The sequence below is a fragment of the Theobroma umbraticum genome, unplaced genomic scaffold (genome assembly GCF_002168275.2).
Source record: "Theobroma umbraticum cultivar Fairchild unplaced genomic scaffold, ASM216827v3 scaffold_204.0, whole genome shotgun sequence".
NCBI classification, from domain to species: Eukaryota; Viridiplantae; Streptophyta; class Magnoliopsida; order Malvales; family Malvaceae; genus Theobroma; species Theobroma umbraticum.
Window position 1 is genome coordinate 498755 of NW_018397267.1, and position 25753 is coordinate 524507.

General features: G+C 36.2%; 5 protein-coding genes and 1 pseudogene across 6 annotated transcripts; 5 read left to right on the top strand and 1 right to left on the bottom strand.

Annotated features, from left to right (window-relative positions):
• Nucleotides 1-975: 975 nt before the first annotated feature.
• LOC149526660 (non-specific lipid-transfer protein-like) lies at nucleotides 976-1347 on the top strand. The gene has a single exon (XM_089784872.1). It carries the CDS (start codon nucleotides 976-978, stop codon nucleotides 1345-1347), a length of 372 nt encoding a protein of 123 aa, XP_089640998.1.
• A 1567-nt stretch (nucleotides 1348-2914) lies between these two features.
• LOC110424796 (non-specific lipid-transfer protein AP10 pseudogene) lies at nucleotides 2915-3271 on the top strand (annotated as a pseudogene).
• Nucleotides 3272-5322: 2051 nt separating this feature from the next.
• LOC110424686 (non-specific lipid-transfer protein 1-like) lies at nucleotides 5323-6097 on the top strand. Its single transcript, XM_021439310.2, has 2 exons — nucleotides 5323-5817; nucleotides 5926-6097. Exons 1-2 carry the CDS (start codon nucleotides 5480-5482, stop codon nucleotides 5933-5935), a joined length of 348 nt encoding a protein of 115 aa, XP_021294985.1. The 5' UTR covers nucleotides 5323-5479; the 3' UTR covers nucleotides 5936-6097.
• A 328-nt stretch (nucleotides 6098-6425) lies between these two features.
• On the bottom strand, nucleotides 6426-9893 carry LOC110424433 (uncharacterized). Its single transcript, XM_021438993.2, has 5 exons — nucleotides 9072-9893; nucleotides 7919-8368; nucleotides 7527-7827; nucleotides 7310-7435; nucleotides 6426-6846 (listed from the first exon to the last, which is right to left on the bottom strand). The coding sequence occupies exons 1-5, from the start codon at nucleotides 9471-9473 to the stop codon at nucleotides 6833-6835; spliced, it is 1293 nt and encodes a 430-aa protein (XP_021294668.1). The 5' UTR covers nucleotides 9474-9893; the 3' UTR covers nucleotides 6426-6832.
• Nucleotides 9894-10711: 818 nt separating this feature from the next.
• IM (Alternative oxidase family protein) lies at nucleotides 10712-14156 on the top strand. The gene is made up of 9 exons (XM_021438994.2): nucleotides 10712-11061; nucleotides 11163-11355; nucleotides 11465-11558; nucleotides 11817-11932; nucleotides 12030-12138; nucleotides 12727-12795; nucleotides 13173-13244; nucleotides 13328-13375; nucleotides 13628-14156. Exons 1-9 carry the CDS (start codon nucleotides 10727-10729, stop codon nucleotides 13855-13857), a joined length of 1266 nt encoding a protein of 421 aa, XP_021294669.1. The 5' UTR covers nucleotides 10712-10726; the 3' UTR covers nucleotides 13858-14156.
• Nucleotides 14157-18960: 4804 nt separating this feature from the next.
• LOC110424680 (E3 ubiquitin-protein ligase COP1-like) lies at nucleotides 18961-25534 on the top strand. Of its 2 annotated transcripts, none has more exons than XM_021439302.2 (13): nucleotides 18961-19687; nucleotides 20405-20482; nucleotides 20797-20952; nucleotides 21582-21935; nucleotides 22433-22590; nucleotides 22758-22823; nucleotides 23161-23239; nucleotides 23761-23916; nucleotides 24057-24155; nucleotides 24233-24337; nucleotides 24460-24639; nucleotides 24791-24901; nucleotides 24976-25534. In XM_021439302.2, exons 1-13 carry the CDS (start codon nucleotides 19289-19291, stop codon nucleotides 25141-25143), a joined length of 2109 nt encoding a protein of 702 aa, XP_021294977.1. In that variant the 5' UTR covers nucleotides 18961-19288; the 3' UTR covers nucleotides 25144-25534. The 2 variants fall into 2 exon arrangements, with proteins under 2 accessions (XP_021294977.1, XP_021294978.1); XM_021439303.2 differs by having other exon boundaries at nucleotides 22433-22532; nucleotides 22778-22823.
• The last annotated feature ends 219 nt before the right edge of the window (nucleotides 25535-25753 follow it).

A 25753-nucleotide genomic window follows, 5' to 3' on the forward strand; every position in this document is an offset into this window, starting at 1 on the left:
TCTTGAAAATTTTCTGATATCTCTACTCTAAACATCATTAAAGACTCAAAATTTGCCCAAGTTGGTACTAGCTTGTTACTCATGCAAGAGATTTAAAAGGCATACATGGCCCTTAACTACGGTCTTGGCAACCTGGTTTTTTTACTCAATTTTCTGCAGCATCAGAAAAATGTAGCCAAAAGCAAGGCTTTGATCTGAGGACTGTCAGCTTCAATGATCGGTTCACAAAACCAGGGCATTAGCCTTTGCCTAGCATTCTCTCCAATTGCATACTGAACTTGTAAAGCAAAACTGATCACGCAGATTCTTTATCAGCTCCATAATCAACAAAATGACAATTGCATATTGCTATGAGCAACTTCAGCAAGATACAGAAATGTTGACAGAAAGCCGGACTCCTTATGTAACTGAGGAAACTATTACTCCTTCCATTTTTATTAAAATTTTATCTTAATCCTCATTAAAGTTAAAGAGAGACAAACATTTAAAGACGGAAGAAATATTATGAAATGAAGTAGATTTATTAACTTCATTGTTATGTTGTTGGCAGCTCGAGTGAAGAGGAAACGAGTTCAAGAGAAAAGAACAAAAATCCATAGGAAACAGAAGAAGATAATGTATGAAACGGGTATTTGGTGGTATTTGCTTTTCTTTGTTAACAACAGGGCCACCTTATGATGTCCACAGAGCAAAAGAAATTCAATGAGTGAAGAAGATGGCAAATCAAAGTAAGATGCTACAACTTGCAGCAATTGTTAAAAGAACCATATAAAGTTAAAACTGTTAAATGTAATTAAACAGAATCTCTGACTAGAAGAAAGTGGCAATAGAAATACTTTTGATGTTGTATTAACTCAGCTTTAATGGTAGAATCAGAATTATTCCTAAAAGTAAGTACCAAGGAGCCAAGGCCGACACACAATCAACTATCAAGCATCTCTCTCTTATTCTCTTGCTGCAATTTTCAACAAAGAAATGGAGAAGAAAATGATGGGTTTCTCTTGTTTTCTTTGGGTTTTGGGGTTTGGGTTTTTGGTGGTTACCACCAACCCTGCGCATGCAGATAGAGAGGCAACATGCGAGGATTGCATAGTGAATTTCGTACCATATTGCCAGCCCTACCTGGTGGGACAAGCAGCCAGGCCCGACGTTCTTTGCTGCATAGCTTTATCCAATACAGACGGTGGCATTACCAAGCCCCAGACCCGCAAGGACATCTGTGCATGTCTTCACAAGCTAGCGGGGCGCGACGGGTATAAGCCTGATAGAGCTAAGAAAATTAATAAGTACTGTAATCTCAACTTTCCAGTGCCCCTTGCTCCCTCCGCCAATGATTGCAAGAAGTAATCCCTTAATCCTCACAGAAACTCATGATCTCCAACTTTCACTTCATTTTGATATTAGTATTCTCTTGATTGCATATGAAGAAACTGACCCATTTTGATTTCTTGACTGATGTGCAGCATCCATTAGGTATGGCGGCACCAGAATCAAACATGAAGAGCAGCAATAAATTTGCAATAAATTTGAAAAAGTTCTCTTCTATATATAGAACTAGTAGAATTCACTTATTTTCTTTCTTGTCTACGTGAAATGTAAGTGTGATTCTCCCAAATTTTCTGATAATCTCTACCTTTGAAGCCGAACATGAACCAAAACAGTGTTTTTACTTTATCTTGCATGCAAAAGGGCCGTAACTCCAATTTGCTTAACAAGATCAGGAAGGAATGAATTAGAAAAAGGAAAAAACTTTCGACCTATTAAAGCACCTTAATTTTTGCTTTTTTGAAAATTGAAGATATAATTTCATTAACGAGATGCTTTACAAAAGCTGCCCATTTAAGGCAGGAACTCTTAAGCCATAAGTAGAGAAGAGCAAATATACACAACCTCAGGTTGCAATGAGATCAAAAAAGACTTACCAGCTGAAACAAACAATTCCGGACCAAGAGATCGACGTCCCACCCTCATCACGTAACAACCCAAGAGAACAAAAGAATCACCCTGTACATAAGCCAAAAAACAGCCCCAACAGAAGAGATAGTGATGAACCAGGTTCTGCAGACACCCTCATGATAAAAAACACAAGGCCATGAAATACACAACCTGCCTATAAGTATAAATCAAACAGCAAAAACACCACATCAGAAAAACGCCAATACACAAGAGTATCAGAGGGACAATCATGGCAATGAATCAAATGAATTAAAGCACCTTAATTGAACAATATAATTAATTAATTAATTAATTAATTGCGTTTTTTTTTTGCTTAATCAAAATTAATAGTGTTAATATGTTCGCACAATGTGGCTATGTATGATAAGCAAATTTACGTAAACATTTACTGAATTGTAAGTAATAGATTTATTAAACGCGAATTCTTCATGTAATGCGATCTCTTTGAACAAAGAGTTCTTCTTCAAATGAATTGCAGAAGAAGGGTGATTTCGTTTCTTTCGAAAAAGAAAAAAAATAGTACAGTTCCTTTTAAGGAGCAGTCAATGCTTCATTCAGTAGTCTTTGCTGCATGCTTATATACAGATAATCATCATATCCTTGTACACATCTGGAGGAATTATTATCATTACATGAAGTATGTGAACAAACTTCCTTTTCCTTTTCTTACGCAGATTTACGACCACATTGTCAGGTCCACAAGTGAAATTAATTGCAATGAATGGAGGAGAGAACATACCAAAATATAGAGATGTGACTTACCATCTACAACTGGGATTTGGTATTGAAAATGTAATGATAGCTTGAATAACAGCACAAACATTAAGGGTGGAACCTGCGTTCTCCCTATATATATATAGCGCCAAGTTGCAAATGCCACAACCCAAGTTCTTTGCTATAATTCAAGCATCTACTTCCGTTCTATTCTCTTGTTGCAGTAATCCTCAAAGACAAAAAAATGGAGAAGATATTGATGAGCTTGTCTTGGTCTCTTGGCGTTTTGGGGTTAGTGGTTTTGTTTGCAACTGCGAGTTCCGTGCATGCAATAACATGCCGGGACGCCATAATGGCGTTGATGCCTTGCCAGAAGTTCCTGATGGGTTTTGCATTCAAACCCAGCGCTCCTTGCTGCTCAGCTGTGGGCAACGTCACCGCTGCGGCTAACACCACTCAAGCACAGAGAGACCTGTGCACATGTTTTGAGATGGCTGGCCCAGCTCTCGGGGTGATGCCTGACAAGGCTGAGCAGCTTCCCCAGTTGTGTGGCGTCACTGTTTCCGTGCCCATAGATCCCAACATTGACTGCAGCACGTAACACTCTCTCTTGCGCCTTGCTTAAACTTTATTCGTCTTTTTTCAATGGATTGACAGCTTTGTTTCGATTGTAAATTTGGCTCATGCTCTTTCCTTTTGAAAACGTGCAGTATCAACTAGGCTATGGAGAATGCGTCGAGGAGTGGAGTTATGCGGCTGCCACCAGGAATACAGCATTGAGGAGCAGCAGTAACTTCAAAAAGAAAAAGAAATATTTCTATGTAGTGGAAGATTTTTATTTCTCTTGTTGCTGATAATCTATTATGTATGAACAAGAAAATTATGAATGGAAGTGCTTGATCCTTTCTTGAAATCCTTCTGAAATCTTTAACCAAACCTCAACAATTAAAGATTCTCAATCTGCACCAGTTGATACTATCTACTAATCATGCAAGATGTTTCAAAAGCATAATTTTGTTAAGAACCATTCAACTACTGTCATGGAAACCTGGACTCGATGGTGTCTTACTCCTCAATATGAGAACATTGTTTTTCTGCATCATCTGAAAAATGCTAGCTGACTCCAGGCCTTAATTTCCAGCCAGTCGGCTTGAAAGATCTTAGAACATGAAGCAGTTACAAATGCAATTTGATTAACAAAGTGGAAATCTGTGCGATCAAGCATCTGTGAAATACAAAACCTGAGCAAGCCTTTTTTTTGAACTGAGAAATGGAATTTGGATTCATCTGATTGTTGACAAGATTGCATTCTATACCAACCATGAATTATATATATATATATATATATTCATCCATTGGAATTTCCATAAGCAGAGTTTTAAGTCAAATCCCAGAAAATATATACCTCTCATGTTAGCTTCATGCTAACGAATTTACAGCTGAAAAGAGTTCAGATACCCTCAGGTTTCACATCCCACCTTTGCTTTGTCTCTCTGTCCCCTGAGAATCCAGTCAGCTAGTTCTTCAGCTTGTGGTCCTGGTGTTAGCTCCACAACATCTTTCTCATCATCACTGCAGATCCAGCCATACTAAGGCCTGCGCTGCCTGGTTGAATTGCTACCAGATTCATTTGTCAGTTCTGCAGTGCCCAAAGCCTCATTAGTCTCTGATGCAGGGTCCACGCCATTGCTAGTCTGCAAAGCGGTGTTGGGAGGATTAACATCAGAGCAACCATGTTGCTGAAGTGTTTGCAGATAGCAAGTCAGTTGGTAAACGTTGCCGAAAGTGCACCAAATTCTCTAGAAGCAAAACAGGGGAAAACAAACATAGAGAGGAGCTCCATTGATTTCTGCAATAACTCGTTGTTCACATTTGAGATGATAGACCCCAATACAGTGTTGGATATGATTTAGATCAAAGTTTTGTGTTTACCATCTATATGATCCAATAATTGGTCTTTCCAAATTTTTGACAAGCGAATTAAGTGGATACTTGCTCCCACAAGTGGCTAATTATGCAGGAAAAGGTTTTCCTTTTGCTCAAAACTAATGAAGCAGGTGAAAACAATTAGCAGCTAGACAGCATGCTAGTGTTGCATTAATTTAATATCTAACTATGGTTTTTTCCTTATGGAGCAGCCAATGCTGAATTTGATCCTTCATTCAAAAATATTATATTTTCTGTTTGTAAATATCTACATCCTAAAACACACCTAGAGTCCCCAAATAACTATTACTCCTTCCATTTCTATTAAAATTTTATTTTAATCTTCATAAAAGTTAAAGAGAGACAAATATTTAAGGCTGGAAGGAATATTATGCAATGAAGTAGATTTATTAACTTCATTGTTATGTCGTTGGCAGCTCAGGTGAAGAAGAAAAGAGTTCAGGGGAATTTTGTACAAGAGAAAAGAACACAAATCCATAGGAAACAGAAGAAGAAGATGAATGAAACGGATGTTTGGTGGTATTGGCGTTTCTTTTTGCATCAACAGGGGCCACCTTGTGAGGTCCACAGGTCAAAGAAATTCCATGAGTTAAAGAAGACAGCGAATCACAATAGGATGTTACTACTCAGAACACTTAATAGAAGAATCATTTAAAGTTAAAGCTTTTTGTCGTAATTAAAACAGTCTCTGACAAGAAGAAAGTGGCTATGGAAATACCATTGATGATGTATTAACTCAGCTTTAATGGTAGAATCAGAGTTATCCCTATAAATAAGTACCAAGGAGCCAAGGCCAATACACAATCAAGCATCTCTTTCTTATTCTCTTTCTGCAGTTTTCAACAAAGAAGTGAAGAAAATCATGGGTTTGTCTTGGTATCTTGGGGTTGTTGGATTAGTGGTTTTGGTTTCGACTGCAAGCTCTGTGCATGGAATGACATGCCAGCAAGCCCTAACGGAATTGAGCCCTTGCGGGCCTTTCCTGAGAGATATGGCACCCTCACCCGCTGCTCCTTGCTGCACAGCTGTGTCTGACGTGAATGCTGCAGCTAGCACCACTCAAGCACGCAGGGACCTGTGCGAATGCTTTGAAAAGAATGCTTCGGCTTACGGGGTCAAACCTGAGAAAGCTAAGCTGCTTCCTGGGTTGTGTGGTGTCACCGTTCCCGTGCCCATCGACCCCACTGTCAACTGCAAGACGTAATAATTCTCGACTTCTCTTGCTTTTTATATCAGTTTTTTCAATGCATTGGCACCTTATGTTTTAACTATAGAACTAGCTCATGTTCATTCCTTTCAAACGTGCAGCATCAAATAGGCAAAGGAAATGCGATGGAGCTGTGCGGCTGCCACCAAGAATAAAAACCTGAGGGAGCAGCAATAACTTCAAACAAGAATTCCTATGGAGTGGGAAAATTTAATTATCTTCTTGTCTGTCATATGATTTGTATGAACAAGAAAATTTATGAATCGAAGTGTTTGATCCTTTCTTGAAAATTTTCTGATATCTCTACTCTAAACATCATTAAAGACTCAAAATTTTCCCAAGTTGGTACTAGCTTATTACTCATGCAAGAGATTCAAAAGGCATACACTGCCCTTAACTACGGTCTTGGCAACCTGGGTTTTTTACTCAATTTTCTGCAGCATCAGAAAAAAGTAGCCAAAAGCAAGGCTTTGATCTGAGGACTGTCAGCTTCAATGATCGGTTCACAAAACCAGGGCATTAGCCTTTGCCTAGCATTCTCTACAATTGCATACTGAACTTGTAAAGCAAAACTGATCACGCAGATTCTTTATCAGCTCCATAATCAACAAAATGACAATTGCATATTGCTATGAGCAACTTCAACAAGATACAGAAATGTTGACAGAAAACTGGACTCTTTATATAACTTAGGAAACTATACCAAAGTAATTTTACATAATCTGCAAAATGTTACAAGTAATTTATACCATGGCTTGCTTAAGGACCAAAACATTCACATCAAGATGCTTGAGTTTAGATATTAACTCGTACTAGGTACTTGACATTCACTCCTCCATCAGAGTCTTTGTTCACCAGTTGAAAATCCCCTAGCCTTCTGTTTGGTAATATGCTGATTGCTGTCTAGCAGCCAAATTGAGATAATCCATCACCTTCTCAGCTGTCAACATAGTACTTTTGCAAGTGGATAGCGATGTTGCATTAAGCCCTCTCCCAGGTGTAGGGTATTCATGTCAAATTTGCTGTCAGAAGGATGTAGAAAAGTTAGGGATATGAAGAATATTAATTTGGCACAAACCAAAATGTCAAATGCTAGAAACATCTAGATATATTGTAAGATTCCTCTATATGTATACCTGCATTCCATTTGTACTTCAAGAAAATGTTGAACTTCCTTATTTTCAAATAGAGAAATGGCCAGGATATAGCTTTATGATGCTTCAACACTATCTATAGTTTGATCTCTGGCAACTTGTACTTTTTGATCCCTTAGATGTCTCTCACTTAAACTTAAAAGAATGCAGCTCGAAAATGAAACCATATCAATAACAGCATTCATTTTCCGGGGCTGCTTCTTGCTTTCATGGCCAACAGTACATGCAGAAGTTTTTGAATCAATAAACTAGTTCTGTTCATCTTTTATTTCTCTTGGGTTAAATTATACTCACTCTCACTCACAGATGCAAAGGGGAGAATAAGAAATACCTATTGTCTTATTGAGCAGCCAGAGCAGTAAAGCTAGTTCAATCACAAATATCGTGTGGATTCCTGTTCTGTCTACCATGAATCCAAACACTGTAATTCCTGCTCTGTTGTGTTCTAGATATGTTACTGCAACACATGTTAGCAACCTGATTAGGACTATTACTGCAAAATAGATGTGGAGTAAAAATGAATACAAGTATGCTTTTTTCCTACTAACCTAAAGCCTGTCTCTTTTGAAAAGAGATTGTGTGTGCAAAAATGGGCACTAGATTTGTGTTGTCCAAATCATCCTCTCCATCTTCTTCTTCTTCTGATTCCCAATCAACACCAGCTGGAAGCATCTGAGAAGAAACAATCTGCTCTGTTGGTGTCTCACCATCAGCATCATCAAAAGAGTTGATTGTGGCACAGACATGCCACTTGGCAGCAAGGCTTGTAATAGACTGTGCCCTATGAGTGATCTTTGTTGCACTCCTCAAGCAGATGAATAGTCCAGTCACCAGGCTTATGGAGCATAACTGCACCAATCACCACAGAAAAATTATGGATTTTACTGTTAAGAATGTCTTGAAACTGTAGTTTTCTGTCCACTAGAAATTAGTGGCTTACTGCAAGTTCTCCAGCCTCGTAGAAATTGACAGTAGTACTGGTCCGAGTGGTCATGAATAAAGCAATGAACTGACTTGCAGTGATAAACACCAGTGACAACAATAAAAATAAGCGAAACCGGTGACTTATGATCCGAAGATTTCTTCTTATCCTGAGGTGTTCTGCCAAGATTGAACCTACTTCAGTTTCCTTTTGAAAAGCTTGAGCAAAGTCTTCCAGTCGAAGTATTTGCAGATGGCAAGTCAGTTGGTAGAGAATGCAGGCTAGGATGAATGTGGCTGTTCGATAAAGCCACGAGGACAGCTGCAATGTGCAGGCAATGATGTCACTAACGTAATAGTTGCCAAGGTATGGAATTTGGCTGGCTCCGGTGGCATACCACCAAATCCTGTATGCACTCTCGGCAGCAAAACATGGGAGGACAAATATACAGAGGAGCTTCATTGATTTCTGCAAATATCAGATGTCCACATTTTAGTTGATACCATGAAATATATCGTTGAATGATTTAGATCAGAGTTATCATGTGGAACAAGATTTCTGTCCTGCTTCTTCCCTTTTCGAACCCCACCTTTTAGAAGAAGAAATGCCACATTTCCCGGATTTTAAAGACTGAGAAATGCAGCAATTCCCTTTTTCTGCTGGTTACCAACAAGCATCAGAACATACGTTTTAGTTGTAGAACTAAAAGTTCCATTTTTGCATTAAATATAGCGTTGTTCTTGTGATTCAGAAGAAAGAGATAGACATTCAGTTTGTTTCCCAATCCCATCCATCAAATGCTGTGACTGGCCTCTTCTGCAATACCAGAAGTAGAATGCTCTAACAAACTTCCAACGTCTGATGATCACAATATTTAGTATTTATAGTTAAGAGGAAAAAAAAATGATCGTTTGCCCAAAACTAGCATTAAACACAATTATGAATTCTTAAAATTGAAAAGAAAAAACGCAAAATCTCTGCCCAAAACCAGCTCTGTTTAGAGGCTGTCAAAGCTCCTCTACAAGATATCAGAAAATCAGAAAGAACAAGGCTGAGTTTGGAAATGGCTTTGCTAAACTGCCTAAGCTGAATTCAACGCAGAAAGCTTGAATATATATACCAAAACAAATATATAAAAAAAAGAATGGGAAAATCTGCCCAAGGAACATACCTGAAGCTCCTTTGCATATCCTTGGCGAACCTTATCACTGACATCACACAATTTATCCAAGAAGAGGAACCTCCTGATTCCATATTTTCGAGCCCAAGAAGACAAACTGATGAAAGAAATCGCTGCAAAAGAAGAGAGAGATAACTGTACCAAGGCATCGTAAGGCCTTTGATGCTCCTCGTCGCAGTTGGAGCATAAGAGAACAAAGTGGGATACGATTGGAACTCCAACGGCGAGCACGAAGAAGACAGACCAGGAGAGACCAACTCCCCACAAACTGGACTGATCTAGACAAACCCAGTAGAGGCATAATCTAAAGCTCTTCAGTTCAAGTCCTTCCTGAGTTATGTAGCCTGGATTTGCCCTGCTTTTAGACAACGAAGACTGCACTTCATTTTCCATAGCTTTGGGAACTTTGCTAAAGTCAGATTCCGAGCCTGAGAGGATGACATAAAAAAGATGATCGCTTGAATGAGTGAGAAACGGAAAACTGCTCTTTCAACTCTCTCACTCTCCTTAAGTATATATGTACAGTTGTTTTTTAATAGTACTGCATGATTGGTTTTGTTGATCGTGGGACCCTTCCATGACAGACCAGTTGCTGGACTCTTTCTGAATTCAAGGCTAGCTCAATCTTGGGAGTGATTGTTGAAGCTAAGATCACACAATGGGGACAAAACAGCCCCTGATATTTCCTACATTTTTACCAAGTTCGATTGTCAAAGACAGGCATCTACTTTTCCGGTCAGTTAAGTTCAGTTTTTACTTGGTTTGATTCTTATGAATTGGGATTCGGAGAACAGGGCGTATGTTCTTTATTTTTTTATTCTTTTTAAAGTTAGCCCATTGCTGTGAGATAGCCATAGTTAACTACTAGTTCAATCAGAAGACTATGAACGTGAAAATCGCAAGACACGTGTAGTTCGAGGATCATGGGATCATACAAGATGAGATTTGATTTGACAAAAACAAGATTACCCCATCAAAAAAAGTGGGCACCTTGAATACAAAACCAGTTTCTTTGATTAAACAGGGTCTGAAATCACATGCTGGTTTGCTTTTGGGCAACGAAAAAATATGAAATGAAAGTCAATTCGTATGATCGTAAAGAAAGCCACATAGCCGCATAGAACATGGATTTTGGTTGTGAAATCTATTGCTTCAATCAATCCCACCTATATCACCTTCCTTGACGTATTCAATTTGGATTGTTTTTTTTTTTCTTCTCTCTCCAAGTAGAGAAAGAGGGGCACATCTCAGCTACAGCTGTTCCTAGAACCATGTCACTTTCGAGATTGGTCCAATGGGGAAACAAGTGGAAACTCCCCTGATTCATGAAATCTGTGTCTTCTGCTTATATGCTAATACAGTATTTATGTAAGTCATTATGCTAATGTAAAGATTTGATCTGTTCCAATCAGTTTAATCCACAATTTCAGAGCATTGTATAATAGTTGAAACTTTTGATTCCCCTTATACACTTTCCTACCATCAAATTCAGCATGTATTAAGTATTATAATTAAATTAATTTATCAAAATTGTACCTAACAAATCAAGTTGATAATCATTTATCTCAATCATTTATTAAGATTTTGTTTGATTAAAGATGAAAAATAAATGAAAGGGCATAAAAAAGGGCCTGCTCTGTTCATGAATGGACCCAAAAACTTGCCAAACCAAAGCCCATGATGATATTAACTGCCGCAAACAGCGGGCAGCAACAGGAATATGCGCACACCGAAACCGCCTTTCTTTGAAGGCTTCCGCTAACTTTGTTCATCGCCTATTGCCACTTTGCTCTCTCTGTTTCGAGGTGACTTATTATTTTAAACACGCAGGAGAAATGACGACGGCGAGTGTCTCTTCTGCGGCGTTTGCAACCTCAGTCTCGTCCTCTTTCAGAGCTAGAAACTCTAGAACCCCTCTCCCTTCCAACTACCAAAACCCTTTGCGTTGCAGTTCTCCCCCTGCCTATCGACCGCTGTCCAGGTAATTTGTTCGAGTAGTTTCATCGTTTTCACCATGTTAAATTTTGTTATAATTATTCAAAAACAATTCGTTTATGCGTGTTTCTGTGCATGAATTTTCAGGAAGTTGTATCCAGTCAAAGCAACACTCCTGCAAGAAGACGAAGAAGAGGTTGTAGTGGAAAAGTCATTTCGGACGAAAGGATTCCCGGGAAATGAGGTTAAAGAAACAGGGGAATCGCCTGCCAATTCATCATCTAGTGGTTTGGAGAGATGGGTCATCAAGGTTGAACAATCTGTGAATATCTTCCTCACGGTAGACTTCAACATTGATTCTGTTCAGTTTTAGTGGAATTACTGTGACCCAAGCTTATTGATTCAGCCAATTTTATTCGTTATTGAAGTTGTTTGATCGTTTTGTTCAGGATTCAGTGATAAAGATACTTGATACATTGTACCATGACAGAGATTATGCTAGATTCTTTGTGTTGGAAACAATTGCAAGAGTTCCCTATTTCGGTCAGTGACTTCACTTGTTTCTTTACATAGCATATTTTCTTGTTCATTTCATTGTAAATATTACAGATTTTATTCTATAAAGTATGCATTTTACTAGAATAAGAGGCAACATGTTATCTATTATTCTAGCCATTTAAGAGAAATTATTTGTTGCGAAATTTGTTAAACTTGCAGTTATGATCTTTCATTTTCCGGATGTTCTAAGCAAGACTTTCTTGTTGACATGTGGGCATTTTTTTTTTTTTGTTCTTATGGCAGCCTTTATATCCGTCTTGCATATGTATGAGAGTTTTGGTTGGTGGAGAAGAGCAGACTATCTAAAAGTGCATTTTGCTGAGAGCTGGAATGAGATGCACCACCTCCTTATCATGGAAGTAAGTTCCTAAAATGGTTAATCTTGATGAGCATGAGATGATTTAGAGTAAGTTGAAGAGAAATTGAAACTTATAACATATAGCATTTTGGTTGCAGGAATTAGGGGGGAACTCTTGGTGGTTTGATCGGTTCCTTGCTCAGCATATAGCAATTTTTTATTATATTATGACAGTCTTCATGTATGCATTAAGCCCAAGAATGGCATGTAAGTACAATTATGTGAATTTGACTTTATAATTGCCCCTCGCTCTCTCTCTCGCACATGTTTGCGCACACATCCTTTCTGGGATTCTTCTGACCCCATCTGCCTGAATGATAAAAGTATGTTTCCGGTTCAATTAAAACCCTTATTTACTCTAATGAGTAAGTATGGAAAACTTATTCATGGACTTAAGTAGTTATTTATACTAAAGGTGCCAACGAACTTGGTAGTCTTTCTTGGCATAGAACCAACGGGCTGCTGCCCTACTGTCAACTTGTTGTACTGGTTTTAACTAGAAAGAGACAAAATAGAGAATGAAGAGATGGTTTTACATGTCTTTACGTCTGCTTCATTAGAACGCATGCAAGCTCTACTCTGTTGGTTGCTTTTCTTGTGAATTCATCATAAAGAAAAATGCTTCATATTTTGGAAATCTCTCCCTTTTTTCTCACCCTGTTTTATGGTTACTTAGCTGTAAGGCTGCAACACACAAAAATCAGCATCGGAGAGTAGTTGATTTGATTGAACCTCACTCACTTCCATTTATCTACAGTGCTTATTTTAATATATTTGGTTTCATGACTAATGCAGATCACTTTTCTGAGTGTGTAGAGAGCCATGCATTTGAAACCTATGACAAATTTATCAGGGCCAAAGGAGGTAAGTTCGACAGATTTCTGGTTGTTTGTCTTGCTTTGCTAGCTTGCAGTTTGCACATGTATCATTTGACAAAAGTTTGACAGAAAACTTCAGTATCAAATTGTCTTTCATAAGTAAACAGTATGCTGTGTAACCTCTGATGCTACAACTCAAACCATTATGAATACAAGGGTACTTTGAATTTGCAACTTGTCATGCCAGGGGCAGTTTGGAGGGCCCCCAAGTCAATCAGACTGGGGCTTTCTGACAAGTCTTTAGATTGTTGCTTCAAATCAAATATGATCTTCACCATGTCAGCATAATAGATTTTCATTTCGTAATTCTTTTAACTAATTTTACCAATTTTGAATGGATATGTACCTTCTGTTTCTTTCCAGAGGAGTTGAAAGAGAAGCCTGCTCCCGAGGTTGCTATAAAGTACTACACCGGAGGTGACTTGTACTTGTTTGGTGAGTATTTCTTTTGACAGTGCATGGTTCATATCTTTTAATATGTCATATGGGTTTAACAATTCCTCCAAATTTCTGCCCAGATGAATTTCAAACTGATAGAGCTCCCTGTTCACGAAGACCAAAAATAGGTAAAGCACAAGATTTGTTTCGTTTTCTTCTTTTTATCCCCTTGTAAATGGCCTATATGTGTTCCAATGAGGCCCATATCTGTTTGAATGTTGCCTGAGTCCGCTTGTTCTAATAAAGACCATTCTTCCATTAAGTGACAAATGATGGCCTGACAGGGTATACGACAAGAAACTATAGGAATTTTGTTTCTAAAGAGTTGGACATGGTATGTATACTGACATAAGTGGCTTGAACTTTATGTCCTTTCCCAGAGAATTTGTATGATGTGTTTGTGAACATCAGAGACGATGAAGCTGAACATTGTAAGACGATGAAGGCTTGCCAGACTCATGGAAACCTTCGCTCTCCTCATTCGTATCCAGTTGATGGCTTTGAAGACATGCCTGACTGCATGATTCCTGAAGCAAATTGTGAAGGTATTGTAGACTGTATAAAGAAATCTTTGACATCATCCCAAGTGAAGCAAAAGGAAGAAATTTAAGAGTAATAGATGAGGAACTTCATGTGAATCTACACATATAATGATAGAGATGTATACACAGAAAGAAAATTACATAGCTGCAATATATGCCTTTGATTGGTAAATAAAGTCTTGATTTCACACCTTTCTTAATGCAATTTGGCTACTTTTTCCCTGCTTAACACAAAGGTGTCCTGTTAGACATGCTTTAAGCCTGTGTAGCACAAGTAGCAATAGGTTCATGGTGATTTCATTTTTTGGTGGGTAAAACTGTCATGCAGTTTGATTTTCAGAGTTAAAGTTATTTGGAGTTGAGCTAATATCTCGGCATGTATCATTACTAATAGTACTTTTTCAATGTTGAAGTTTTGTTGGAGGGACCAAAACAAAGCTTTCAGTGGTCAAATTGGAATTTGGCTTCTGGCTAACGAATTGAGTTGAGTGATTAGCTTCGTTTTGGTTAGGGTTGATACAGGCATATATTATTAGATTATTATTATTATTTAGGTCTCACATAAGGATCACCGGTATGATAAAATTTCCCTTGTATGTAATTTACTTGTACTAGAGCTTTAGGCTAATCATGTCCTATTTAAGAATAGAACATTTATCTTATTTAAATCTCTTGTTAATTATTCTAACTGTATTAGATTACTAGAAGTAATAGTGTATTAGACAACTATAAGTAGAGTTTTATTATGATTTGGAATTATCACATTATAAATGACACCTTTAGGTTTAGTTATTATACACTCAAGATGAGAATAAATAAAGAATATTCTTTTAAATAAGCAGGAGTGTTTATTTTCTCTAGACTCTTTAGTAAGAGGTTCTAGTGTCTTTTGCTTGGCCAACAAAAATGGGATTTTGATTATTATTCACCTCAGTGAGGTTTTTAACTTTATCAAGATTGATGTTCACCATCTAAATTAGAGTGAAGTCTTCCTTCAAACTCAGGAATGTTAGACCTTGATTCCTAAGTTGCTAGTAATAGTAGTTCTTGGGCGACGCATAAGTACTTCTTCATTAAAAAACGATTCATGATGGAAATAGTTGGTATTATCTTATATCTTCTCATCATATTCATCATAAATTGGTTTTAACTTTCTCAATCCAAATAATCCTTCGCATGTAACTTTTCATGAAAGTCAACTACTTCAATCTTGACTCTACCATTTAAATCAAGGGCGTGTAGTAATTGGTCTTCCAATTTAACTCTTGTTGCTTGATTTGTGAGTTTATTTTCATCATTCGCTTTTGTAAATCTTGAATTTGAAGATGTAATTTCTCAATTTTGATCTCATTATTAATTATTTGACGATTATGACGTCTTGTCATCAAAACGGAAGGATCATTACTTGTTTTGTAATTTGGGTTTTGTTGTCAAGTTTCGACTTTTTTGGGTGATGTCATCGTCATATCATCATTGCCATAATTGTCATTCTCCATTTGAGCAAACAAAATGTTGCAAGATGTCAAAATTGTTAATGAATTGATGAGGAGATCGAGATTGAGCAATTACATCCTCAAATTCAAGATTTACAAGAGCACTCACAAGACGTGATACTGCTTAAATCATCAACAATAGCTCTAGTGATGAAGATGGATCCGTAAATTAAGCAACAAAAGTTAGATTGGAAGATTAAAGTAGCTGATTTTCATTGAAAGGTATATGTAGAGGATTATTTGGATTGAGAAGAATTATAACTAGCTTATGATGAATATGGTGAGGAGATAGAGGATAATAACAACCTTTTCCACCATGAATGGTTATCTAATGAAGAAATACCTATATGTTGCCTTAAGAACTATTGCTACTAAAGATTTAAGAATCAAGGCTTAACATTCTTGAGTTTGAAGGAAGGCTTTATCTTGATGATTTCCTTGATTGGCTTTTCATATTAGAAAATTTTTTTTAGTTCAAATATGTTTCTAATGAAAAACATGTCAAGTTTGTTGCAACTAAATTGAAGAAATATGCTATTATTCAATGATAAAATCTCAAATGTTAACAAGAAAAAGAAGGCAGCAATAAGATCAGAGTATCTGAGATAAGATGCTTCAAGAAATCATAACACAAAGAAGATACGGATCTTGAAGATGATTTATTTTTAATTTTTTTCTCTCAAATCTAGAGAGAATGATATAAGAATATATTATTAAATTATTATTATTATTTAAGTCTTACATAGAAATTATAAGTATAATAAATTTTTTCTTTTATTTAATGTACTTGTACTAAAACTTTAGACTAATTGTGTTTTATTTAGAAATAAAATATTTATTTTATTTAAATCTCTTGTTAATTATTCTAATTGTATTATAATATCTATTGTTAACTGTTTTAATTGTATTACATTCTTATTATTATGCATTCAAGTTGAGAATAAATAAAGAATATTCTCTTATTCATAATGTCCCAACGATATTAATAAAATAGTGAAACTGACATAAATCGATTGATTTTATCCATTCAATCAATTTTAATATTTACAATTTAAAAATATTAATAACATTATATAAAAATATCTTATTAATATTGATTTTTCAATCCATTCGGTTTATAAATTTTGAATGTTGAAAATTGAACATATTATTTATCTTAATTGATTAATATGGAAATAAAAAAAATTGAATTAAAATAATTAAAATTAATTTGTTTGATAGACATTTTGAATATCATATATTGATATATCATCCACTTAATTTATTTAATATCAAAATTGAAAAAAACCAAATCAAAGTAATTGAATTGATCAATCAAATCAAAATAATTGAATTCAAATAATTTTAAATCGAAATATGCTAACCTTAATTTTCTCCAAAATGAATGTTTCAAATGTAGGCAGGTCTCAACGAACGAAATCTTTTTGTCATAAAGGATGCCTCTATCTCACATCGGACAAAAACGGAAGGTCTTGGACTCTTTATAAGTAAGTCTTGGACTCTTTATAAGTGGGTGTGCTACACACCTCAGTAAGCGCGTTTAATGGAGAGAGGGTAATGATCCTGTGACAAGTAATATCAGAACAGACCAGACTTTATTCGACTTACGCCAAGCGTCCCAACGGATTGAAGTAGGTAAGGCAAGGTGGTCGACGGCAACGATGGTGTTGCCGGAATCAGGTGTGAGAGTATGGGTGTCTCTATCTCACATCGGACAAGAACAAAAGGTCTTGAACTCTTTATAAGTGAGTGTGTTACACACCTCAGTAAACACGTTTGCTCTTCAATTTTTCAAATATAAATAATAATAGAATCTAATGCAAAGAGTAAGTTAAGTTCAAATGCGGTACATTCATTGATAGTTTAGATTAGATGCCTGCCGTGTTCCGATTTCTAACCGGAAATCCATCGCCCAGAGTTGAAGCTCTGGCCTAAAGATCAGTCAATGTCACCTACATCCTACTGTACAATTCTCGCATCCCATCAGAATTTAATAGCCTTCCAACGTGAGGCCTGTAACATGACTTGGAACGTGAAAACATGCCAATTCACCTCACAATCGCTGGGGTCGCGGACAACGGGGGACCGGCGTCTCTTTCACACCCTACTGACGTTTGAAATGTGATCCCGAGGCCAGCCACGGGTGCAACGATGCCTTAATGCCCAGCTAATATCATTTCTTAATTACGACGTGACCTTCTGATTTTACGTTTTCATGGTTGACCCGGCATGGCCGCTGATGAAGGGAATCTCGCAGCCATGGACTGAAGAATATGCAGTGTAACTTATCTAAAGATTTACCTGAAAAACTGAAGTCAGCTGAGGGAGACTCCTCCGATTTGAAATGAAGGCCGATGTTGAACTGAGTTCACGTTTATTCAATGCTTGACTTGTTGGTCGTGTCCATTAAAATTTATTTTAACTATACAAAATGTATTATTAGTTCCATGATTGGATTTTAAATTTTTATAAAGTTGGAATTAATTGAATTTTTAATAACAAAAAATTAAAACTGATTGAATTATACTTGAAATGGAATTATTTGACACCAATTTATTTCACTCGATTCGATTGATTTTTATTATTAATAATATTAATATATATTTTTAAAAATATTATTTAATATTTCACTAATAAAGTCTAAATATATATTAAATATATTAATGATAAGTTTTTGATTGATTGGATTCTAAATTGTAAAAACCAAAGCTGATCAAAATAATTTAATAAGTCGTTCATTTGAAAAAGTTGTTCATTCCAATTATTAAAAATGAAAAAATTGAATTTTGATTTATATCTTTTAACATTTATCTTAATTGATAATATTAATGTACCATCTATCTTAATTAATGTATAATATTTTATTTACATATAAAATATATTTTAAAAATATATTATTAATGATAACTCTTTTGATTGATTTGTTTATAAATTTTAAATATAAAAAATCAATCAAAATAATTTAATTAATTATTTATTTTAATCAATAAAATATTAAAAGTAAACAAATCAAATCGAATTGATCAATCACTATCAATCAATTATTTCAATTTCATTTCTAATTAGTAGTACTATTAAGAACAGTAAATTGGTTGAATGCACCTTCAATCCGTAATTAATGTATATTTTTTTAGTTACACATAATTAGTGAATTATATTTAAAATCTCATTCAAAGTTGAAGATATTTTACAAATAAAAGGAAAGAGCATTTATTTCATGAATGCAAAAGGTTCGAGTAAAGACAAGACAGCTAACGACTTGATTTGAAAGTTCAAATAAAATTCTTCTAGAAGATGAAACAAATAATTCTCAAATAGTACTTTATATATACTTTTTGTCCTTACAAAAAATTAAATTATTAATTTTTTAATAAAATTAATAAAATATTTTTAATTCAAAATAATTTATTTATTTATTTATAAAAAATTTTGTTAAATAGACTTAATATTACAAAAAAAAATAATAAGAATTTACCCAATTAAATAATCCGCCATCCCACAGAAAGAGCGGAACAAACAGCGGAGGGAGAGTCAAAATAAAGCAATTTAAAAATGGGAAAAAGCCCGGAAAAGTCAAAAAGGAGCATAAAAACGACGCCGGTTTTGTGAAAGTCTGTTGAGCGAAACGAATCAGGGAAAACGCCCGCCCAACGTGTTCCTTTTTCACCCTCACAAAACCATCCCCCACACCTCACCACCTTCTCTGTCTCTCTCTCTCTCTCTTTCGTCTCAGCAATCGCTCACCGGCACCAACACACATCCCATTTTCTTTTCCTTTCTTCTCTTTTCTTTTCTTTTCTCGCAAACATTCTTTTTTCCTTTCTTTTCCTGTCTTTTGTACGGACACCAGCTTCCCAACTAACCAGCAAAACAGCTTTTATATTCGTCACTGCTTGTACTGCACGCTTAACTCCAGCCACAAGTTCCATTCCACGAACAGAAATTACATAAAAAAAGGCAAAAAAAGAAAGAAAAGAGAAACTCTGAAAAGAAGGATTGTATAAGCATGGGAGAGAGTTCTATGGGTGGGGCACTTGTCCCCACCGCAACTAAATCCGAACAACCACCATCATCGCTGGAAAGCACCGCTCCTTTGCCTCCGCCGACAGCTCCGCTTCCTTCTCCTCCTCCTCCTCCTCCTCCTCCTTCCCCTCCTCTTTCTCCTTCTCCACCTGCGATGCCGCCGTCCGTGGTGAAGGAAGATGCTGCCTCGGAAGCTGACGCGGACAAGGACGTGCTATGTCCGATATGCATGCAGCTAATCAAGGATGCTTTCCTGACGGCTTGTGGTCATAGCTTTTGTTATATGTGCATTTTGACTCATCTTCGAAACAAGAGCGATTGTCCTTGTTGTTCTCATTATCTCACTAATAGTCATATCTTTCCTAATTTTTTGCTTAATAAGGTTTGCATTTTTGTTTTCCTCTTCCTTTTTCAATCTTGCTTATATTTTAATCAGTGTTTATGGTGATCCTCTGTTTGGCACTTGAGAACTAGAATATTTAATCATAATATTTTTAATGCGATGGACATTGAAGCTTGATCAAAGAGTGTCTATCTGTATTAGCAAATTTCCAGTTGAAGTAACAGGTTTATACTAGTCCTATAGAAATGGAAACTCGATAGCTTAATTATTATTATTAATTTGAATAATGACATCATTGTATGGATGGGATGCTTTAATTTCAGTGTTATATGATTTACCCTGTTCTTTATTTTTATGGCATGATTTTCTAGAGTTAGGTATCTAGGGGGAATTGGTTAAGCTGTGGTGAATTTGGGTAAATAAATTGCGGAAAGCCTACTTAGTTGTATTCTAGATTCTTGTTTTCAGTTTCCGAACTTAACTGACCCTTACTTAGGTGCTTGTTCAAATTCATAGTAAAGTGGTAGGAAAGAACAACATGACAAGTAACTGGATAAAACTTCTTTGCCATGTCCCCTTCATGCAACCAATTATGATGTTTAGTTTTGTCCATTGTTCTTTCATGCAACTGACATTGCAAATACATGTGTATGCTTTCTCTGGGTTTTTTGTTTGTCTACTTCTTTAGTAGTGTTGCTAACCTGTAGATATGGACTTAGACTAAATTTTATTAATGATATCTTTTAAATTTTGTAGTTACTGAAGAAAACCTCTGCTCATCAATTAGCAAGGACTGCCTCTCCGGTAGAACATCTTCGTCAAGCACTGCAGCGGGTCTGTTATACTATATTAGAGAATTATTTGCAAGGAATACTAAACATGATAGTTAGTTTTGTGCTTAAATTGTATGTGGAACCTGATCAACTTGTCAATGTGGTTGTGCATTTGTTTACAATTCCTTACATTCATGAATGATTAATGTTCAACTACTAAGGGTATTTTGGAATTCCTTTATGAACAGGCTTTATCATTAGTCAATGTTAAATTGTTTAAATACATTCATAGATGCATTCTCTTTTCTCCATGCATTTAATAATGAGTAATTGATTTCATTTAACAGAATGAATCTCCTTGTGAATCTTAGACAGGGTTGTGAAGTGTCAGCTAAGGAGCTAGACTGCTTGTTGTCTCTACTTGTTGACAAGAAGAGAAAGATGGAGCAAGAAGAAGCAGAGACAAACATGCAGATTCTACTTGATTTCTTGAACTGCCTAAGGAGGCAAAAGCTTGAAGAGCTTAATGAGGTCCTTAAACTTGAATTTATATGTTCCTGAAATTGTGGCATTTTTTCAGTAAATATACTATTTGATTGTTTGCGATAAACTTTCTCTAGTTGATAAATCTCCTTATCTTTTCTGGTTGACAAATCCTTTGAAAGTTAAACCTTATTGCATAGACACAGTCATTTATTAGATTGCATGAGCTGATAATTGTATGCAGAAGCTGAATTCTTGGCTAGAAGCTGGTAAGAATATTGATGTAGGAGAAAATGAACTACTTAAGGGTCTTTAGAAAAAAAAAACTATCTAAGGGTCAATGGTTACAAAGGCATAAAATGATCATATAAATAACCTTTTAGATAGAGCAGATAGAAATTTGAGTCCTAATTTTGTTATGCCTCCTTGAATTTACAATTGTTTGTACAGACACAAGATGAAAGATGGCATTACTACTACTTTTTGGCTTTAGGTCTGTAATATTCCCTGGGTGCATCAAATTGAGCACCTTCGCTCCTTTCACGTTCTTTCAGTGGTTCTAAATTAATCTTTTTGCCTGTTATTGCACTTTCCCTTTTTCAGGGGTCAACAAGTTTTACTTTATCTTTTGGTTAATTGTCTTATATATTTTCTTTTATTTTTTTTATTTATTGAAGATTCAAAATGATCTTCAATATATTAAGGAGGACATAAATGCTGTAGAGAAACGTAGCATAGAATTGTATAGGGCGAAAGAGAAATGCTCGGTAAAACTGAGGATGCTTGTTGATAATTCCTTTGCGGCCAAAATCTCGCCTTCATTGATTGATGAACATAACAATAGCATCACGTCTGGTGCTCACAATCTACGAGGCTGGATGGGTTCAGCCAGCTTCCAGAACAAGGTTGATGTGAAAGCTCAAACGAGTTCACAGGGTATCGGAAGCAGAGATGCCTTTGGTGGTTCAGATTTAGTGTACAAGACTAATTCAGGATTGGCTGTAGCAAGAAAGAGACGGGTCCATGCACAGGTTAGTTGCCTTGCATATTTTCATTTTCTTGACCTATGCTGTTGGCTGGTGCAATGCTGTATTTATTGGTTATTGATAATCGTGAGAAGGTCTGAGTTTCTTGGTCCTTCAATTAAAGGCCCATTTACTAACAGTCTTCTTGTGGGAGGTCATGCACATGGGGCTTGAATCTTTCCAATGGATTCTCATGTTCATAATCAGTCTTTTGAAACATGTGATGGCAAGATTTTAAGTTCCTCACCTGTGCTATTTGTGCTGGTATTTTGTCGACCAGCTACTCTTTATAGCATGCTGCTCGACAGATTTATGGAGTGAATGAAGACCTCTCATTGTTGTTAGAGTTATATTTCCCATATATTCTATGTTCAGATAAATAGGCCAGTCAATCCTTCACAAATCATATCTAAATTTATTTTCTAGGCAGAATTTTTATAATTATTATCCCTTGCCACTGTTTTTTTTTTTTTAATTTTTTTTATAAGTTTCTCTTGCCACAGTTTAATGACCTACAAGAGTGCTACTTGCAAAAGCGGCGGCATTGGACCAAACAGTTTCATAAACAGGAAGAAAAAGACCCAAATGCAATGAATAAAGAAGGTTATAATCCTGGTCTTGAGGATTTTGAGTCTGTGCTAACTACTTTTACACGATACAGGTGCATAAGTTTTATTACTAGCGATTGCAATTTGTAAAATTTTAATCTTTTTTTCTAGGAAAATGTTCTGGATCTCACCCTGTCACTGTTCTTGTCTTTTATGTAATATTTGTATTTTTCTGCTTTAGATACTTATCTTTTTCATTTTTCCTTTCTGTTCTAATTAGTCGATTGAGAGTCCTTGCAGAACTTAGGCATGGTGATATTTTCCACTCTGCTAACATTGTCTCAAGGTAAGTCAAAAGTGTATCATTCTATGTAATTTCTTCATATTCATCAGAGGGTCATTCAGCAGTCATAGTCACACAAAATTTGGGTTCCTGTGTTATGTTATGTTTTCTGACACCCCTTTCCCTTTTTTTCATAGAAAAAACTTGTTTTACCAATCTTGAGTTGCACTTGTTTAATAATTACTCTGTGGTTTTATTGATATAATGATATGGCAAGACTTAATTGAAAATTTGAAGTTTTGTGAACAAACACAGTAATGATTATCTTTAACTCCCATTCATAAAATTTTCCGTTTCCTCTGTATCTTTAGAATTTGTAACGACTTTAATGAATTTGCAGCATAGAATTTGATCGTGATGATGAGCTATTTGCTACTGCTGGAGTGTCAAGGCGCATCAAGGTTTTTGAGTTTTCCTCGGTAAGCATTGGATGATATTTTAGGTTTATTAGCTAAAGGTCATGATTTCTGGAATTTTTAATAGTCTTAGCATCTTCATAAAGGAGATTTGTTGCACTAATGATAAGGATGATGCATTGTGTTCTATAATGCAGTCACTTCTGGTTTCAAAAATTTAAACCCTTACAAGTTCTTGTTATAATGGAGTTTCTTTAGTTGGCATATTACTGCCGTGGTGTTTGTATGCAACTGTTTTGGATTATAGCCATCTAACCCTGTTTAGGTAATTTTTTGTACCTTTGATTGAAGTGATTAAATGATCAAACCATAAAATTTCGTATTGCAAATCTTTGGCTATTTATTGTTGAGATTCCACTTTGAGACTGATTAATCTGCCAATATATACTTTCCTGAATGAGGCTTCACCTGAACACTATTAGCTAGCCATTCTTGTACAATGATGATGCATGTATTGGGGTCCTTTAATGATATAATTGGGTCTTTGCTTAACTGGTGAACACTTACTAGTTCATTTTCTGCAGGTTGTGAACGAACCAGCAGATGTGCACTGTCCTATTGTTGAAATGACCACACGATCTAAGCTTAGTTGCTTGAGTTGGAATAAGTACACAAAAAACCATATCGCTAGCAGTGATTATGATGGGATAGTAACTGTCTGGGATATAACGACTCGGCAGGTACGAATGATAGCTCTTCTTTTTCTAGCCTCAACGTGTTATTCTCATGCAGGTTGCTCTGCACAAACATATCTGTTATCATGTATGCTCCAGTCATTTACAGTTGATTAATCTTCAATAAATGGTTTTTAACTTTACAGAGTGTGATGGAATACGAGGAACATGAAAAGCGAGCTTGGAGTGTTGATTTTTCTCGCACTGAACCTTCAATGCTTGTATCTGGTAGTGATGACTGCAAGGTAAAAAGACTTTTCTCCATTGGACCAAGCTTGTTCTTGGTTTTGCGAGTTAGACTAAGTTCATTTATATTTGACAGGTCAAAATTTGGTGCACAAGGCAAGAAGCGAGTGTTCTTAACATTGACATGATAGCAAACATCTGTTCTGTCAAGTACAATCCTGGATCCGGTGTTCATGTTGCAGTATGTGTTGGTTAAACACTTTCTACAATAATTGTTTCCATTGACAGGTTAAAAATCGCTTCCAGACAAAATAATGAATAAAGTAGGGATTGTTGAAGTTTCAGGTTTTCTAACATTTGCAGGTTGGTTCTGCTGATCATCACATTCACTATTATGACTTGAGAAATGTCAGCCAACCGCTGTATGTGTTTGGGGGGCATAAGAAAGCTGTTTCATATGTGAAATTTTTGTCCAACAATGAATTGGCTTCTGCATCTACTGACAGCACAGTGCGGTTATGGGATGTAAAAGAAAATTTACCAGTAAGTAGACCATCTCATATTCTGGAGTTCATACAGTCTAGTAACTGCAACTTTTTATTTATCCAACCTGAACGTCTATGGAGTTACTATCTGACTTGGCTTTCCAGAATATCCGGACTAAAACTGCTCTTTTTTGCTTTTATTCTGTCAGCTACGTACTTTTAGAGGTCACACGAATGAGAAGAATTTTGTGGGCCTCTCAGTAAATAGTGAGTACATTGCTTGTGGCAGTGAGACGAATGAAGTATTTGTTTACCACAAGGTTAGTCACCATATGGGCATACGGCGTTTTGGCATCAAAAAAAGTTTATAATGTAGTTACATTGATTCTTGCAGGCTATCTCTAAACCTGCAGCTTGGCATAGATTTGGTTCTGACATGGCTGATGCTGAAGAGGACACCGGATCTTACTTCATCAGTGCCGTATGTTGGAAGAGTGATAGCCCCACAATGCTGACAGCAAACAGTCGAGGAACAATCAAAGTGCTTGTTCTCGCAGCCTGATCGGTAAAACTCATAAGCAATTCAAATCACTCTTCTAAACCCACCATCGAAAAAACATTGCATGTTTTGCTAGTTTGTCGAGAAACTAGCTTGTACATGTCAATTAAGGTGAAATGGGCAGGTTAGGAACGTTGCTAGACCCATTCTTGAATGTCCACATTACTGTTTTTTTTGTATCAATGTGACTATGGAGTCTTGATGGGTCTTTCCTTTTCTGGCTTGTAATGATCATGGTCTGTAGAATGGGATCCAATTAGACTGCCCCTTCTTTTGCCTCTTGCTTCCAAATGAATGTTTAAATTCCAAGTCCGAAGTCCATGTTAGGCAATTTTTGGTTAGGGAAATAAAACAAAAAAAAAAATTATGTTTTACCTCTTCTGGGATTTCTTTATATTTCTGGTTGATACCAAACTTTCTCCCTTAAGTAATATGCTTTCATCCTCTGAAAGCTACATCTTACCAGAAATGAACTGCAGGGGAGGTGAAGTGGACCCGAGGACAGCGATGTTGCAGGCACTCAATCCCAGTTTCCAAACTCATTTCTTCTTTATTCAAACATTTTCCTCTTACCTTATCACTTGAGATGGGTTAAAAAGAAGTAATCTCATGT